The 19,148-nt window shown below is 45.8% G+C and overlaps 3 protein-coding genes across 5 annotated transcripts in view; 1 reads left to right on the top strand and 2 right to left on the bottom strand.

Moving 5' to 3' along the window:
- Positions 1–1,493: 1,493 nt before the first annotated feature.
- On the bottom strand, positions 1,494–2,989 carry LOC118511588 (glutaminyl-peptide cyclotransferase). Its single transcript, XM_036054839.1, has 2 exons — positions 2,714–2,989; positions 1,494–2,623 (listed from the first exon to the last, which is right to left on the bottom strand). Exons 1-2 carry the CDS (start codon positions 2,795–2,797, stop codon positions 1,685–1,687), a joined length of 1,023 nt encoding a protein of 340 aa, XP_035910732.1. The 5' UTR covers positions 2,798–2,989; the 3' UTR covers positions 1,494–1,684.
- A 90-nt stretch (positions 2,990–3,079) lies between these two features.
- Positions 3,080–5,278, bottom strand: LOC118511587 (CCR4-NOT transcription complex subunit 10). The gene is made up of 3 exons (XM_036054838.1): positions 5,094–5,278; positions 3,563–5,032; positions 3,080–3,495 (listed from the first exon to the last, which is right to left on the bottom strand). The coding sequence occupies exons 1-3, from the start codon at positions 5,177–5,179 to the stop codon at positions 3,135–3,137; spliced, it is 1,917 nt and encodes a 638-aa protein (XP_035910731.1). The 5' UTR covers positions 5,180–5,278; the 3' UTR covers positions 3,080–3,134.
- Positions 5,279–5,554: 276 nt separating this feature from the next.
- Positions 5,555–19,148, top strand: part of LOC118511590 (flocculation protein FLO11) — a 60,017-nt gene continuing 46,423 nt past the window's right edge. For 2 of the 3 annotated variants that reach the window (XM_036054841.1, XM_036054843.1), the window contains exons 1-2: positions 5,555–5,735; positions 13,791–13,811. The gene's annotated coding sequence lies outside the window, so the exon portion shown is untranslated. The remainder of the gene's footprint in view (positions 5,736–13,790; positions 13,812–19,148) is intronic. The other variant, XM_036054846.1, reaches the window with a different exon arrangement.

The following is a 19,148-nucleotide window of genomic DNA, read 5'->3' on the forward strand; positions in this document are numbered from 1 at the left end:
TACGTAATTTATGTAAAAGTATTTCTTTATAACATTCGAACCGTTTATTGTATTTTGTGAATGTGTGTGCTTATCTGTGTAGTGTGTAAATGTGTTGCCCTACGAGCCGTACGATGATCTTACCATCGTGCAGCGAATTAGACTCGCCAGGCTCCGGTGGGCTAGTCACGTCATGAGAATGACACCGGACGATCCAGCCCGTAAAGTTCTTTTAGGCCGTCCACACGGACAGAGGAGGTGTGGTAGGCCCAAATTGAGATGGAGTGATGGCGTTAATGCGTCCGCCAGAACGGCCGGGATAACGGATTGGCAGACGACGGCGCTGAACCGTGAGCGGTATCGAGGATTGTTGCAGCAGGCCAAGACCGCAAAGCGGTTGTATGGCCTGATAAGTAAGTAAATGTGTTTATCTGTTTGCTGGTTGACCTGAGAGAATGAAGCAAAACTGGCATTTAAAAGGGCAACTCGAGGCAACTTTAATTATGATCAAAATGTTGTCCTATCATGCGCGCATTATGGCATGTAATATATGACCCTACGGTTGGTAATGGAAAACTTAAAGGTTCTCGCTCAGAGGTTCGTAGCTTCCTAGCCAACTAAGTTCAAACTAGTGATGGGCGGGTTGACTCGAACCTACCGAGTCGGAGCCATCCGCGCAAGCGACTCGGAATCTTTCGGGCATTGTTCCTAGTTCCAAGCAGTTCGGGTCCGGGTAGGGGTACAGGGTACAGCAAAGCATACGCGAGTTCGGACCGGTGAGACTCGAGCTCGTTGCACACCCAAACCCATTGCACCTACGGGTCGAATTCGATTCCTATAGAGTAGAACCCGACTCGAGGTCGATCCGTGAAAAGAGTTGTATGACCCATCACTAGTCCTAACTCATGCTAGATAAGATCGCTTGGACGATCAAATTGGCACATGAGGTCTCCCGTAGGATATGACTTCTTGGACGACGAATTCCCTTGGACGCAGAGGTCTTTCTGATGACGAGGTTCCTTGAAGAACGAAGATATCTGAACAGCGAGACCGCTTCTTCTGCTTTTAAACACGTCACTGCTTGTAACGCGCACGTGGCCAAATTGATGTCGGAGGAAAACGTGATTTAGCTTCCGGCGTCATGAGACTCTCTCGAGTTTATATTAAGTAAATTTGTGTGACAATGGACCTTTGAAACATAAATGCACCCGAAAACGTTGATAATATTGTTGATTTAAGTATAAATGCCTCTGAATGTTACCATTGTCACCCTCTAATCCGTTGTGTGGCTTTGGATGCTGGCTCTCGTGCGTAACGAACTTTGTGTGTTGCAACGGCGATAACAATGCATCGATTACGATCGTTCCCACAAACAAGCGTGACCACCAAAGTGTATCCAAGGGCAGGCATGTTTTTATAACATTTCAGCTAAGCTTTGCCTTTTGACTGACAAATTTCACACTACACTGAACAATCGAACATCAAAATGATAGACGAAAAGTACGGCACTATAATTCAATTTGTTTTCAACAAATTTGTTTATTGCACAGTAAAAAATGTAATACGTGATATGCGTGTTTACTAGGAATTTGCGTTCAGCAGCTGGATCGAGAGGCATCCAGCTGATAATTATTGTTTTTTTCACATTGCTTGTATAAGTACGTAACACCGTGGACGCAATGGATTAAAATTCATCCCTCGACTGTCATAACGGCACATTCAAATACTCGCAGACAAAGACCGAAAATATTCTGATCATATTGCGCACCGTCGGCACGTCCACGATATCACCGTCATCTTCCAGCTTGTGCCAAACGTCCGGGAAGGGGCTCGGAATGATGTGCAAAATGGGCACGCCGCGCCTCAAGAATGGAATATGATCATCTTCGATGTGGGCCGAGAAGGAATGCGGCTTGAAGTACGCGATGGATTTCTGCGCCGGTGACACACTGCTCGTGCTATAATTTTCCAGATGGCCCAACTCATCCAGCCGTCGCTCAACGGAAATGAGCTGCACGTACCAGTTTTCCGTTTCCGGGAAATAGCTGTAAAAGTTCGGTTCCGGCGTTCCGAGCAGATCAAGCAGCACGAGCATGTCCATCTTTTGAAGCGTACCGTCCCGCTCCATACGTGCCGCAAGGTGCCGTGCACCGTACAGTGAGTCCTGCTCGGTCCACTGCTGGAATGCTTCTTCACCGTCGAAGAAGATGAATTGAAGATTCAGGTCCGTCTTTCCCTTCACCGACCGCAGGTGGGGCTCGAGTGTGGCCGCAATTGTAAGTAGCATTGCACAGGGCACCGACGAATCGGTGGCTCCGATGAATTTTTGGCCCGGGAAATATTTGCTATCGTAGTGGCAGGCCAGCACCACATTGCGTTCCGCGTTCGGGTTGAGCGATGCGACTATGTTGGCAAACCGTAGCTTACCCAGGATGGGTACGGTTTCTTCAAACTCGTCCAGATCGACGGAATAGCCGAGCCGGCCCATCTGCTCCACGATGTAATTTTTCACATTTTCGTGACCCGCCGTTCCGACTACTCGCTCGACAAGTAGATTTTCCAACGCCTGTGGCAGTAGGGCCATCGGATCGAGCGCTAGCTGCTGAAGGCCGCTGGCTGAAACGGTGGAGGGAGTGTGCTTTTGCTGGAAAAAAATCGGGGTAATTACAAGCCAGCATGAAACAAATCGGTTCAAGGTCTTTGGTAAGTGCACACAGGAGATGATGAATCTTACCGCATTCTTTAGGTTGCCCGTCTGGGCATTTGCGTTCAGGAATGCTATCACGACCAGCACCGGAATGATATGTACTCGTGGCATTTTCTATGCAACACACCCCTGCTTGATTGATATGCGTTTTCCAAAAGTGTGATTAGATGAATGGGCGCAGCACGGCACGGCTTCGATTGGGCCGTGCGTCCTCCTTCCAAACAAACGAACCGATTGTGGGGCACCTTTTCCGAGGGGCCAGGTGTTGTGACTTTTCTTCCACGCATGTTTGTTTTGGCGAAACAGATGAGAAACGTCACTTTGCATCGGAAGCTGTCAAACAGCGTAATTTGAATCGGTCGTTACGGGCAACTAGGGCAGTGAGCCGGTCGCTTTAAATTAAATTACTTCTCTGCGTTTTATTGTACAGTTTGCTATTTACAACAACTTAAATTAAATGCGGCGTATCGTACCGTATCAGCAGCTGCACTTTGTCGTAGTTGCCCAGCAGTAGCTCCTGGTAGACGTTCAGCATCTTCAGGTACGGCATTACCAGCGGATGATTGCAGCTACCCATCGATATTTTAGCCTGCTCATAGTCTCCTACCAGAAACGATACCACTGCACGATTGTAGTGCATTACGCAGCGAGCAGCTTCGGCTGAATTGATGTTCCAGTGGGGAGATGCTCGCATACCGAAATCATCTCCGGACAGGTCGGCGATAAATTTCGGTTCCAAGTAGGTGATAGCTTCCAGTGGTCGGTTCATCATGATCAATGCTTCCGCCGCGTACATGTGGGACAGTAATCTAAATGGGAAGAGAAGGCATTAAGATTAAATTTGCATGATGAGCTGGTGAGGGGATGGTTACTTACAAATACGACTGTGGTAAATCTTTCATTGTCGACAGCTGTTTCGCATACTTCAGTGCCAAGGTATACTCGCCGAGAGTATTCAGCACATAGCTGTACGCGGCCAAAACGGCGCACTTGAGCTTATTGAACGAGGCCAACTTCATCGGTAACGAAGGATTGCACGGCACTCCTTCGAAAAGCTTATCCCACGGGACCGTTTTATCGGTGCTCTCCGATTGGCGGATCAATTCCGGTTCGTGAAATTCTAACAGCGTGACCGCATTGCGCAAACATAACGATCCAAACTCGAGCGTGGTGGCTGGGATGGCGAGCGACTGATCACCGTCAACAACGGCCGTTTTACGCAGCGGATTTAGCACGTACTTCCGATGCACACCACTACCGACCGTGCCGTGGCATATGTTTGTGTTCTGCGTTTGTTTCTCCTGCCGATGGACCATAATGCAGCATTCAGCCAGACGGAGCCATAGGCGCGGATTGTTGTGATTCGAGTTGAGCACAATCAGCATACATTCGAACGCTTCCTTCGGGCGCTGAAGATGCAGCAAAGCAAGCCCATGGTTGTACAGGATTTCCGGGCGCTTCGTAGCGCCGACACAGTACAGCGGCGAACCTTCGACCTTTTCCGTGGACGTATCCTCCGTGGCAGACTTGTCGAACAGCAGTGCTTGTTGAAAGAAGCGGGCCGCCAGCGCGTAATGCTTGACCGAGAAGTGTATTACGCCCATATTGTTCGCCAGAATCGTGTTCTGATCCTCCCCATGCTTGTTCACGCTAACCGGTTCGTTCGTAAACTGTTTCGAAAGTTCTTTCGCTGCCATTTGATAGTCGTTGCCCAGGAAATACTGATGCCCTTTCAGTATGGAGTACTCGGAAGTATCTTCCAGCGGGATCGACATGTTCTTCTTGCCGTTCAGCAAATTGGAACGGATCAATATCAAGCGAAACTCTTTACGAAATTCCTCGAACTGTAGCTCGGATATGTCCTTCCGGCTTTCGTTATCTATCAACGGTTCGTCTTCGTCCGAATCACTCAGTATGGCGTACACCTGTATGCCCAACCGGTTCTGCAGCATTCCCAGCAATCGGTTAGCTTTCTTCGGTTGGTTCGTATCGAGCAGCAGATGCACGGTAAAGATACCGGCACGGCGTAACAGATAATCATCCAGCCGGTCGAAATGCGCCATAACGGCCAACATTATCTTGAGTGCGGCCTGCGGTTGTTTGAAATGGTACAGCACGATGGCTTGATTCACGTAGGCCGCACAGGACTCGCGATCCTTTACTTCCACCGTCCGAATCTCACCTACCAGACCGGTTAGCTGGATCATGGCCGACCGAAACTGATCATATCGGCGGAGATCACTGTTGTAGAACTCCACCACTGCCCGGTTGTGCAGCACTTTCGGGTTCGAGTCTTGCGTTTTCAGCAGCTTTTGCAGCGTTTGATGACATGCATGGTAGTCGGCTCTGCAAAACAAAAACGGTTTCCGTGTGGATCATCGTCCTATATACCTGAGGTTTAGCTTACTTTTGGAATTCAATAAACGCTTGCTGCTCGAGATCGCGCTCCTGATCGTTTAGGGTGGATTTTTTAGCGGAATTTGCGTCGGCCATGGCGAAGAACTTTTGTTTTGAATAACAAAATTGGCTGAAAACGTCAACAGCTCTTCACACACACGCAAGAAGTGGAAGAAAGAGAAGCAAACTGGATGAATGTGTGGCGATGATAAATCTTGGCCATTTACACTGACATCGCAATCATAATTTGTTCAATACTTTTCACTGAAATTCATCCGATATTAATTTTAAAAAGATAATTCTTATGCTCGAATATATTTGGATGTTTTGTGCACGCGATAAAATAAAATAAAGTGTACGATTGTAAAATGTTTGAGTTACAAAATAAATAATAAAATGTTAGCGATTTTCATGGAACTCGACCACTGTCCACCATTCCAACGGCAAACGTCAAGTTGCTATAAAGCATCGCAACTCCCATTATGGCATGTCGGTTTGTTTCAATTTCGTGCTAAACTTTAGTCCAGCGTGAATTGTGGCGTCTTGTGTCGAATTTCGTGCAATTTCCCGTGCATCGGTGTGTCCGTGCGTAGTGTTTTTGGTGTGTTTTAACTGTGTGCAATTGCAAGGAGCCGATATCCAGCGTCGGAAGGTAGGTAAAAGCGAATTTCTCCATCAGTTGCCGGGTTTCCATCGGGCACAAGCATCCCAGGATGCTGGACGCGCGGCAGAAGAAGAAAGTCGGTAAAACCGGGTTTGCTTCGCGTCGTCAGGACTTGCTTTGCATGTGTGTGTGTGGGGTGCGAGTAACGCAACAGCGCGTGCACATGTGTACCTCGCCGTACGTGTGCATGGTTGTGCGTACGTAAACTCGGAAGTGATCAATTATCAAAGCACTTTTTTTCGGCCCGGTACGAATACGAAGCAGGCTCAGCCAGTCAGTGATGGGTTTAATTGTTCGAAATTGGCTCCCGTATGGCGAATAGCGTGCGAACGCGGGACGAGATAGAAGGAATAACCCGGAATATGAAGCATTAAAAACGTTGCGTTGAGCGCCATTCTGCTCGTGGTACACCGGCCGTTCGAACGGATGAAATGTTCGATAGAAAACGGGATGGAAGAAGAAGAAGAATCGGAACGGAAAAAGAGACGGGAGAGAGATAGCGAGACAAACGGGACATGAATCCAGCCAGTTTTTCGGTTATGTTTCGCCGCCGCCTTCCCGCCTTTCCAACGCTCCGCGCCCGCAGCCTAACCGATCGGTGTACGAGGCTTTCGTTTATGCTCACGTACACCATCACGTTTATCGGCCGCATCCAAGTTCCACCTCGGGTGTCGATGTATAGGTGCGCGAGCATAGAAAAGTGCTGCCACGGGGTAGAGTGAGAAAGCATGCGGTCCGAGGCTTCACACACTTTGTTCGCACAAGAGCGGTGGTCAATCTGGCATATTTCGCCTATTTTTGAAACATTTGCAGCAGGCTGGCTGGTTGATGATAATGATTGGAACTAATTCTCTTGGACAAGATGCTTTCCAAGACCACCACCTTTTCTGGGGGGTGGAGGGGGGAGGTCACGGTAGATATTGGTGGAAGCGTCCTTAGGATTGGAAAAGGAGATGTAGAGATGGAGCGATTCACGCTGGTAGTTATGGTAACGCGCGTAGCGCTATGCTGGGCTGCGTTTCGTTGCTAGGTCCGAGATTGTGTTCTGCAAGAGAATTCTCTCGATTCTCTTCTGATTCTGAGCTGAGAGTTGGTAGCATCGCTGCTGGATATGCTAAAAGTCAGCAAAAGGGAGATTTAAATTTGCCGGATCTGCTACCAGCGGCATTTGGCAACTAACGACGCCAATCAAAGTGTCCATTTTGGTTTGGCGGAGTTGCACAATTAGCTGATGAAGTTGAGTAATTCTGCCAAGTTTCGTTTTTAGTCCAACTTGTTTGTTTTACATGCGGGTTTTTAGTAATATGAGTCAGTAACCTTTTCAATTAACTCTCTTGATAATTTTAGGTAGCTTAAGAGTCGTTTTCTTTTGGGTAATGGAGGACCCTCTGCTGCTTGCCGGATATCCGGATAAGAGTCAGTATAAATTGGAAACTCTAACCTAAGCTGATATTTCTAACCAACTGTGTGGAAGTAACCTGTCCCTTAACATGTGTCTATTTCAATAACTTCGTTAAGATTGCCCAACAAACGCTTCAGCTTGTTTGAAAGTCATAATAATAATTCCCATTACATTGAGCAGAGTCGAGATACACCACCAGCCCAAGAATAGCAGGAAGGCTTACTACGGCAGAGCAATTAAATGTAACCTTGAATTAAGTTCAACTTCGCACAAAATGCCATTAGATGCCCGACTAGACACACCAACCCTAGGCAACCTCTCCGGTGCCGGAGGCCAAAGTGTATCTTTAGCTCCAACACAATAATGAAGATGAAAGAATGAGTGGCTCAGCGAGAAAATCATCGGACACGCTAGATATGCCGGGCGGAACTGGTTCAATAAAGCACGCCACGCCGCGTATCTAGCCGGAGATCGCTCTACACCGAGGGTCCGAATTTCCGAGCCCAGGTTCGTGTGTTTGTGTGTACCGTTTTTTATGTTTTCTCACTTCCCATGTCCACAAGCCACCATGCTTGCTGCCGGGGTGGTGTTGAGCCGATCCGGCGGGCTACTCTTTTGTGTTGGCTTTTTCCTTCTAAATTACGACCTCACTCGCTCGCGGTGGTATGCCTGCAATATCAGGCAAGACCGATCGCACCGGGGCCTCCGTAATATCTTCTTTTGCGGAGCAACCACTTACGCAAGCAGTGGCCAGATTCACCGGGTGTGTGGTGTACGGGATATGGAAAGCGACCCCGAAAAGTGTGGTTGTGGGACCCAGTTTGATCCGTTCCATCTGGGTAGTAGAGAGCACTATCCCAGTCTATGGCAGTCTATGACATACAAACATACAGTAACATTTAAAAAAAACTAAACTTCCGAAAAAAGTGCCACCAACGTTCCGCTTCCTATTGGAAAGGCTCGGGAAAATACGCACAAGCGAATAAAGATGTTCGCATGTTGCTCGGTTTTACTATCTTGTTCCCTTACGCACTACTCTGTGGTCGTGTTCTCAGCCGCGTCAGCCGCAGCAACATGTTCACGAAAACTCGCGCAAATGTGGGCTTCAAATAGAAGTGCGCGCGCGAGAACAACCCGCGTGGCTCCTCTAACGTTTTTGGGGAGCTTGGTGATGAAGTCCATGCTTTGGGATGGGAGACGACAAAGCACGTATCGGATGGACGAGAGCGTTTATGTGTTCTCGTTTTGTTGTTTCTTTTTTTTCATCGAGGTGCGATGGAAGTTCCCATCTACTATATGAACGCGTGAGGAAGATCCACAGCAGATGTTTAACCATGCTGCAACATGGAGAATGTCGGACAGCGTTGGGATATTGCAAAGAATACTTCCTACAAGAGCAAGCAAGCACCATCTGAAATAATATTGCCGTGGAAAAATTCTTCCCGGTTTTAGAATGCTTTTGATCATAGTTGATCGTGCTCATGAAGGCCGGCGATCGTTTTAAATTAGCTTCAAATAACATCTCTTAATTTTCATATGTGGTTAAAAACCTTTTGAGAGTTATAACAGATATGATCTTCGAGAAGTAGCCAAATAAATTGTTAATGGTCTAATTTTAATAAAAAATAGTGAAGTTAAGCTTCAGATTCCTCTGGATGCAGCACCCACCCTGCACATCCCGTCCTGATGGAACTCTTCCAAAAAGAGAAAATTGCTGTAAAATATTCAAATTTATCACGTGATTATAGCGATTTGCTCTAAGCATGTTCCAGAGGCGCGCAAGATTAACCGTCATTAAGAACTGGCCTCCATCCGATGTAGCTGCAACACTTTCTTCCAATTCATGTTGCGGTTTGCTCTTGTAATACGTGTATGTTTGCTTTTCTGTGCAGATAGGTCAATCGGTCACATTGTCGATATCAAACGGTGGTCACTATTTTACGGCATGTTCCCGCCAACCCTGGCGTAGTAGTATTCAAACAGACTGGCACATAAGGCATAAGGATTACGTGTGGGTATGCCTTCGGATTTCTTCTATGTTCCATTCGTAAGGGTGAACCGGGCCGATTTGTTCGTAGCCCCCGGGGTGGGTTAGCGTTTTGGCTTTCTCTTGACTGTGCCTCTGTTTGGTGAGATAGGGCCAACCCAACCTCTGGCCGCAGTGTAGGTCGATTAATAGACATCAATCGAGTGTGATTCCGATGGACGGGCCCGCGGTCCCGGGCAAAAATCCCCAACCATCAATAGCTGTCATATAGTTTGTTCTTCTTTCCCATTTCTTTTTTGTCTCAACCTTCACTATTTGACCTTAGTATGATTGCGTGCGTGTGTGTGGCGATGTTTGTATGTGGATGTGTCAATTTATCGCCATTCTAAGATCGCTTTCACTTCCCACTGCAGGGAATGGGATTTGGTTGTCCCTCCTGCTCGCGAGGGCTGCCGTCAGCATTCAATATGCAAAGGAGATATGTTTGCCGGTCATTGGCTTTTTGACCCGACTGTGTGTGTTTCTTAAGGGAAAGGAGTGTACGCCGGAGGGAGAGGATTCACATCTCGAGTGTGTGTAAGGGCAACCTCTGGGACCTGCCATTTGCTTACCGAACAACACCCTCGTGGGACTGTTAACCGAATCACAGCGTGTACCACCGGGTACAACAGCAGCAGCAGCAGCGGAATTGTGTTCAACATAAAATAAAATAGATAAAAGATTGATTGGTCTAATTGAATTACGTTATCAGCAGCGGGCAAAGAGTAACGGACACGCGGAGCATTCGGGAAAGGAATGCACATTCCCATGTTCCGGATGATGGCCTACCGCCATCACCACCACCGCATCCCGATGATGGTGGTTATGCGATGGTGGCCGTTCTGTTATCTTCGATTTCGAAGCGATAGGCAGATTTCCCACTGATTTGTGTAGCACGCGCCCATTTTATTGCTTTATCGGTCAGAGGGAAGCGTAAGTGTTCCGTTTCGGTCGATTCAGAAGCATGAGATGGCATTCACGGGGTCAGTTTGGATGTTTTTTGCATTTTCTTTGCTTTTTGTGGGTGTTGGAGAGTGATGATAATATGTGCGTGACGTAAATAGCTGCCTTCTTCAGATGCTGTGATTGTTTGAGTTTTTTTTATTTTATTTTAAAATCATTTGTTTCTACTATGACTCTATCTCTGAGTGTGGCGTTAGAATTATTTTAAACTGGAGCTTAAAGAGATCATCTTAATTATGGAGCACGACGAAAACGTTTTATAGACAAATTAAGATCCTCCAAAAATATTGTGTGTCTAATAACTTTTATCGTTAAGTCCATACGACAATAGTTTATGAAAAGGAACACTAGTTTCCTCCCGGTCTACCCTAGGAATGACAATGACACTATTGAAAAAAAATACGCAAATTTATCTTAAAAGAAAAATGCAGTACAACTGAAACGCACAAATAGTATAACGCGTAAACGTTAATGTGAGTCACTCAAGTGGAACGCACTAAATCATATACATACAACTACACAGGGTGAATATGTGCTATTGACGCAGGAACGGGCGAACCCAGAGAAGCAGTTCAATAAATTGTGCTCACTGGAGCCAATTAATGTTTTGTCGCCATTCTGCCATATGCTGCTGAAATATGCCATCAGCATTTCTTTCACTTTTTGATACACTTTAGCCAAAAGCCAAGCGTGCGTGGTGGCGGTCCTAGCGCGACCATTCGCCAGCTCGCTGTTATCCAATTAACCATTCCGAATATCGTTCATTTGACGGGTGCGCGCGTGTGTGTATACCAAAAATGCTGGTTAAATGTATCTTTGTCATCGTATGCTCTCTCGCCGCACAATGGAATGTATGTGCGATTATTCAATTTCTTTTGTATGCTTCTTTTTTTGTCAGGAAGAATGATACCGAAATCATTTTAGAGAAGAAAAGTATTTGTACCCTTCTTCTTCTTCTTCTTTTTCCTGGCACTACAACCTCGAGAGGTCTCGGCCTGCCATTTCTGGCTTTTCTGTGACTTAATTTTACTCGTAGTAAAGTAGTCAGCCCAACCGTACGGGGAGGCGATCTAGATGGGATTTGAACCCCGGGCCCTGCCGCGGGAAGACCGGCACCGCTGTCGCCTCGGCCACCGGACCGCCCCATTTTATACCCTAGTTGTAGAAATTAAAGTACTTGACACTTGGATAGCTATAACTTGGCAAAATAAGAATTCCATTGAGACACAATTTAAAAAAGGGCTCGATCATCCAAAAATGGTTATAAGTTGCTCAGTTTTAGAACTAGTGTAAGCGTGCAAGTAAAGTACTCTCATGTTTGCACTTCATTTAAATCTGTTCTGTTATCTGTCCACAATTGGCTCCGTTGGCTTGGTAAAAGGCGTTGAATTCCTCGATTAATCGTGCAAGTAATTGATTGACGAGTGGAAGCCTGTCCATCTTCGTCAGTTGATACGCTGCTGGTCACAGTGTTAAGCTGCCCGTTTCGCTTCCTTCTTGTGATTAATCGCGGGCAGAGTATTGAACTGCAAGCAACAGTGTTTTAATGCTATCGATGTTAATCGCATCATCGAGAGCGAGACTACGATGCAGTGAGGAAACAAACAGAGCAGAATAACGATACGTGTATAATGTGCCATGGAGGAGGGTGCACGTGACAAATACCAGAACATGTTGGTGATGAAAGGCAGAGGGACAAAAAATACGAAATATTTCTACCGTTCTTTTTTTTTTTGAAGCCATCGTCGCACATTATCACGACGACGAGCCATACTTTCACGGCTTTTGGATTGGATGCTCTGCCAGTGTGTGACAAACGATAGAATTCCAATCCAGCGGCTAATTGTTCAATAATTTAGCTCAATTTAGGTATCTTATCCACCACCACCCCTCACTAACAGTGCTAGAGCAGCAAAAAGCGTGTGGGAAAAGAATGTCTGTTTTGGAGAATCAATTGATGTTCTGCTTTACGATTGTGGGGCTTTATGGGACATAGCGCGCGGTGTACATGTGTTTTGGTTTTGAAAAATCCTTACCCAGCTCTGGGCTTAGTGTTGAATGAAGTTCTGACATTGGATCCCCGTATGTAAATATGACGAAAATGTGGGAAAAGTCCACTAGACAAACATTGTTGAAAAAGGCCAACTGCTGGGGCGCGATCAACCAACATGTGCATTCATGACACCCGGATAATCAGTATTGTAATATAATTGAGTTAATAGACAGGGCTTTACCGGGAAGGGCACGAACTGCTTTATGACGTATGATTGCCTAGCTAATGAGTTAAATTACTCCTTTTTTAACTACCTATCGTGTTTAGTGTATTGTCCAGAATATCTTGGACAAGATAGATAGGTTAAGACAACGAAGGATGGCATGGCTGAGGTTCCAGCTGATCGTCGTAGGGTCGTCAGTTCGATGGATAGCAACATTTTTATAGAATGCTTCTTGAATGTGGTATTTAATCATAAGTTACTCAAAATGTGATTGTTGCCTATTAAAGTCAACCGTATGTACCATAGAACGCGCCTCACTAACGCCAGCGCTGCACTTGACACTGGTGGAAGCTAGGGCCGGATACTTTCATTCCCCATTTCCGGTTCTTCGCGTGGCACGGATGATGAGTTAAAGAAATTGAAGAACGGTAATCGGGTGCCGGCATCGCAACAATTGCACAATCCCTATGGGGAGCGGTACCGTATGGGTCACTCGCTGTAAGCTGTCGTAGGGTGGTTCTTCCGCTCATCGTGCCTTCGCTCCATAGAAAGCATGTATTTATGTGCAATTACACACGGTTAATGATTATATGCTATTGATAGCTTTCCGTTCGAGTAGGTAGTAGGTGCAAAATAGATGAAGCTAGCGGGGGATCCTCGTCCCGGGAAGGTCGTGGCATCGGGATATGGCTTTTGGCGCCGTTGAAAATATACACTCCATCCATCGGCGCCGTACAGAGAGCGGACAGTGTGCGAAAGCAGTGTGCAATAGTTTTCCAGACTTCGCGTGTCGTTCCAAGCGCGGAGGAGGTGGGAAGTGCATTTGCGTGTGAAGAAGTGGCGTTGGCGTTTAATGGCGGGCGCGGTAGGTGTGAGGAAATTCGTGCGCCAAACTGTCGACGACATAGGAGCGTTTCAGCGGGAGCTGCCGTTCTCACGCGGGCATTCGAATTAGTGGCGTGCGGTGCTAGACTCTCTTTTACCCGGAAGGAAAGATTCGGAAGTCACCACCGCAGCATTTTATGTGTTGGCTCGTTTTTCCGCACGTTTTCAGTCGATTGGGATGGGTCGAGAAAACCCATCAAGCTAGGAAGGAACATTTCTTCGTGATGCTCATGCTTGCTTGGTACAGCAGTTCGATCCATGGTTGCTAGATTTTTTGTACGATTATCCAACAAGAAATGTAATGCTCAAATGCTAACAGAGAATATGTTACATCAGAGGGTTTAAATCTAGGACGCGTATTTAGCACACAGTTTGGTTGTGGTGTTTCTCAGTTATCGTAAAATCTGGTGTTATGAAAAAGGACGCTAAATCATTTGCGGGCTGTTGGGCAGTACTAAAACTTTGCTGTTTACTTGTTTAAATTAATAGATACATTTATGTAAAATTTCCTATCAGTGAATTATTCATTTTTCTTGTTCGTTTCGTTGCAGATTTTATTCCACCTCTTTGAGGTAAGTCATAGGAATTCATTTTTAATTTTCTTGTTTCTTTTTAACTCTGTGGAGGGGTTTTAAAATACTTTGTTTATCATCATAAGTTCCTTGCCAAATGTTCATTGGCTTACTGGTGTATAGGGATTCATAGTCATTCGACTTATTTCGCCACCTGCTGCTTTGCATAATGGCGATCTTGGACTAAGTTATATCTGCGTGTATAATAGAACCCTCTTACAAAAAAATTCTTCGTCATATTCGATGTTCATCTTCAAGAGGCCTTTTGGAGCAATTTAATTTATGATACATTTACTAACCTCTGGTGGGTTTTATTTAGACAAACTCATACGCTATCAAATATAACCACAGGAGTACATCAATCTGAGCATATAATAAAATATGTTCTACACGCTGGGTAACAACACGTCCACGACAAAGCCATCGACAAACGGTTCGCTGTTGGGTTTTATTGTACAAAAGCTTTTTATGATACCGGACGACACATTTGGATGTCCTGCATCATTCAAATTGCATAAAGCGTTAAAGTTAAAATTGTGCCAACAAAAACGTCGTGGTCGTCGTCGGTAGGGTTCGGTTGTGTTCCCTGTTTTTTTTTTTTGTGTTGCGAATAATCCAATGGCTGTTTTCCCCATTTTCGGCGTTGGTCCTGCAATTTGATGTCTTTTGAATTACCCCCTCGATGCCGTGTTGCTCCAAGGAAAAGGATAACAGCAAGACAGAGGGAGCTGTGGTGGTTAGGGTGGGTGGGGGCCTGCGTGCAAATTTATGGGATAAAGTCGAACGAAACACTAACGCACACGCACGTTCACCCCGGCAAGAACTCAACCTGCTTGAATACGGGAGAAGATTTAAGGAAGGTTTGTGTGCAAAAGCATGGTTTTGGGGTAGAAACCGGGTTGGTTTACAGTTTTTTTTTCTTGTGTGTATGCCCCGGTGTCTCTATGCGTGTATGTTTGCGTGTGTTTTTTAACCTGCCATTTACTGCTAACACACACGTGTTCACTCCTGTGCTGTGTGGACTCGTGTCCCTATTTGTCCCCTTTTGAACCAGAAGGGAGGACTGACTGTGACTGTGACTGTCTGATCGAAAAGGTACCTCTGTTCGCATTAGTAGTCGTGTTGTCTGTCAAAACCCCCCCGATTTGGACGTTTGCAGTGCCGGATACGAATTTGCCGAAGGGATCAGGACCCGGCATTGATGATTCAGACGCACCCGCCACCGGGTGGATTGTTTTCCTATACATATATCCTTTGATTCATTTATTGGATTTCGCGTGGGCTGGCTAAATTTCCATTTGCTAACCGGTGCCTGCCGCCGTCGCGACTTCTTCACTCCTTGCGAATGTTTAAAATGGTACACGCGGCTGTATGTGTCTGTTCCGTGCGACGGGGAGGATATACTGCTGCCCTCGAGAAATAGTACTTGAACGAGTTTTCCCTTTTTTGTCTCCTGTTCGCCCGTCGTTTTTGGGGTGAAAGCCTCGAGGATATCGATACGGTCGGCTTAAAACATGACGAAGGGGGCGACTTTTGTAGTCTTTAAGTACAGCGTCACCACGCACTGGGGGTGAAGTTGTGTGTCTGCGGGAGTTTCTGTGTCGTCATGTTGAGGCGCACACAACGCGTAAAATTGAAACCCAGTGCAGCCCAAAACGTAGAACATTTTATGGTGCGGATTTTTTGTTGAATCATTTGAATTTCAATTGATGATTAACGGTAGGCAGCGTTGTTTGTACGCTCTGGAGACAAGGTGGGAAAGTAAAGGCATTAACGTTAATAAATAATTATTGGAGATTGTTGGTTGGAGATGGCTATCGTTTGAATGTAGGTGTTGAAGCCTTTTCAGAACTTAGCTATTTATCGTGTGCGTTCAAAGTCGAAGAATTAATAAATACTTCTTTGGGAAATACCTTATATCGTGCCCCAAAGTTTTCTCTGGAACGAGCTTTTGTACCCAAATACTTTTAACAAAATAAAATAGAAGATCGGGAACCAGTCGTGAACAGAGACTCTTTAAAGGTTATTTGGATTCCAAAGTGTCTGAAAGTCTGTCAATGCCTGTTCTAATTTCATCACAAGTCGTTAGCATTCCGGAACGCCCTAAGTTGCTATGCACCCTTAAGTCCAGAGGAAGGACATGCTGTCCTTCCCTGTCAGTCGCTCTCATGAATGAAGCGATAGCGCAGAAAGTTTCTCGTTCATAATAGAATTCTACCAGGTCTCAATGTTCTCACAATAGTCAGTAGATTCTACAAAATACCGCTATGCCTGAATCTGAGAGGTCTGTAAGGCAACTATTTCGACTATAATTAAAGTCTGCAGCCCTACACATGAAATCAATTTGAACTATATTTACTATGAATGTACCTGTTCTTCCAGTAGCTTTAAACATGCTTTCCAGCATGAAGCAAAACAGCTAAAAAAAATTATAGCCCTTGATACGGTTTCCGTAGTTAAGGGTGAGTGATGCTATAGGTGACCCTTAATAAAACTTGATTATCAACGAACCTATCCCGTGTCCCCCCCCCCCCCCCTTTCTAGGGCAGAAATCTGGATTGACAGCTTCGATACTCATCGAGTCGGGGGACGATTCCTTTCTTCCATTCTTCAGGTTGACAACGACGATTCGACGAGCCAAATAGAAACCACCGATCAGGGCGAGGGGCTTTCCAGACTCTAGTAGAGAGCGAGAGAGCAGGACAGCCGCATGAATAAAATGACAAATGAGCAAAGATTGTTGCGTGACTTAAATTAATTAAATTCGGCATGGAGATCGTGAGGCGCGCGCGCGCGCTCTCTCCCGTCGGTTCCGTTTGTGTTCGAAGAGGAGGGCCCTCATGGACATGTTTCCTTTCCGTGCGCTGTGGAGCTACCTTTTGTTCTAGCTGCTAAAGACCGTAAAGGAGAACCGTGTGCATGACGATGATGGGCCAAAATTCTTATGGGCTCCATCGCCGTACCGGCCGCAGGGTTCGGCTGGACACCACCACCAACCCACCGCACACAGAACGGAATGTCTATTATTTGTGCGCCGGTAGTATTTAGGCTCTTGACCACACTTTTAAAGGTACGATATTCTAATGATTTCATTGGTTGACCAAATTTTGTTGGTCCACTATCGGCCTCCCGCCACCCTTTCCGCCACGTTCCGCCGTCAAACGAATGGGTAGACTAGGCGTTCGCACGCCGACACTATTATTCCATTTGGCTGGGGTTTTTGTTTGTTGGCATATGTTTGCCGCACGCAGCCAGCCAGGGGGACTCGTGCGTCGTTCTTGCGTGACATTAGTTTAGTTTTTTTTGTTATTGAAAATATGCTTTCTTTCGTTCTCTGCTATCTAATGTTTCATGCTTCATCTTCATTTAAAGTTCGAAAGGATTGGAGCGACGGTGATTTGTGTTAAATGGGCAAAGGGTGATGTAAAGTGGTCGACTATGGTGAAACATCATGAACCTTTTTGCCGCCATTACACAATCCTTTGCAAATGGATTGCACCATTACGAAACAAAACGTTTTGTTGTGTTTAGCTTGCATATTTTTGGAAATATACTTTATTGTAACACAGTGTAGTTTGCAAAACCGTCATGGGTTCGATTGTTGTGAGTGAAAATACGGTTGAGGACGGTTTTTTTATTGTTGAACGCATTCTAAGCACCATACAGAACCCAAATTGATGCTCCCCCCCCAACCAGCAGAACCCGCACATGCAGATAATGGCTTTTTTGTTGCGTCAATTTAATGCTGTTAATCTCAGCCAAACATTCGGTGGGAAGCGTTGCCTGCTGCTTGTGTAAATTTAGCGCTATTGTTATTCAGATATTACGAATGTCATCACGCTGTCCTTTCTGCTACTCTGCACCACGCTGGCCACTTCGCGGAGAGTTGGACGTGCGCGCAGTAGTATGTTGGACTATCTGTGGTGCGTTGCATATGTAACAGTTTCCCCCGACAGACTGGTCCTTTTGCACTGGTAAAACTTCGCGAATTAATGCAATAACCTCGAACGTGCGTTGAGGAAACAAAAAAGATGGAGGAGGCGCAATTTTGTATGTCGCTGCCCTGTTTTGCTCTTTTTTCCCCTGTTCGATCATTGTATTCTTCTGTCCAGCCTGTGGTGTACTCCAATTCTACTCAATGAAACTAAATTAAACCGTGAGGGTAGTTTAGTGCTGTAGCATCGTTAATTGATGGGCACAAGTTGGTTGTGTGCTGAAGAACGCCTGACGTTGAGCCACGAACGAGGCTTATCTGCATTTTCAACGCTAAGCTAGTTGATGTATTAATGTATGAGATTCATACGATCATCGTCGCGAATGTTACTGCTTCTTATTTATTTTGGCGATTCTAATTCATACCCGCTTTCGGACCACTTCGTCGAAAGGAAGATGCAAACACATGGTGCAGGAATGCATTTCATAAATTCCAATCCACTGCCACTGTACACCTTGGTTTAACAAATCTAAAAAATGCCCAGCACAGCAGGAAAAGTCTGTGCCCAAACGGGATGCCCGACCCATCCGGAGATATCACTGTTAGTAACATTCTTAACATTCACGACTTTGCGTGCCTTTTTTCCTGTTTTGTTTTGCCCGTTAGTTCCTCCCTTCCTATCGGAATGTACACCCTCCTATAGGGTGCAACGTTTAGGGTGGTGTTGTGTTATCGTTCTTCCTTCCGCTTTGCATCCGTTGTCCCGGATAGCGTCGGGATACTGCTTCGCTAATGACGAGCTTTGATTATTTTATGGACCTGTTTATGGTCTGCTAGTTTCGGAAGTCAATGCGTTTGCTTTCGTGTTTGGATTCGTGTTTAAGGATGTGCTTCTGAACCTTCACCTCGTATCCGGGGCCGTACGATGCGCATGGCAGCAAAAACCCGGGGCCCATAATTATTATCCTCCTGCTGAGACTGTTAGCAGAGGCTTACGGGTGGAGTTTTCCAATCTCAGGTTGTTTGCTTTTTTTTCCTACATCCTAATCGCCTTCCTCCAACATGCCACCGTTGTGTTGTGTGACTCAATATCCGCCGTACACAACTTTGAACAGAGAAGCTATCCTTGGTGTGTTATCTTTGCGATTGCAAAGCAACGCTATCTTCTCGCATAGAGGTGGCTAGACATGACCAAGCGGGAGAGAGATTTAACTACTTATCGCAAAGTGTGTCACGAGGCATAGCAAACGCGATTGGCGTCTTGGTGTCCTTTAGAGCTGTTGATCCTTAAAGTAAGCAGCGTGCTGTTGCTGTTTCTTGGTTGTTTATTCAAAATAGTCTGCCGATTGCTAAATTCCATTTCCGAAGTGGTGACTGTTGCCTATCGTATGGCATCGTCTGTT

This window comes from Anopheles stephensi, chromosome 3, assembly GCF_013141755.1.
Source record: "Anopheles stephensi strain Indian chromosome 3, UCI_ANSTEP_V1.0, whole genome shotgun sequence".
NCBI lineage: Eukaryota > Metazoa > Arthropoda > Insecta > Diptera > Culicidae > Anopheles > Anopheles stephensi.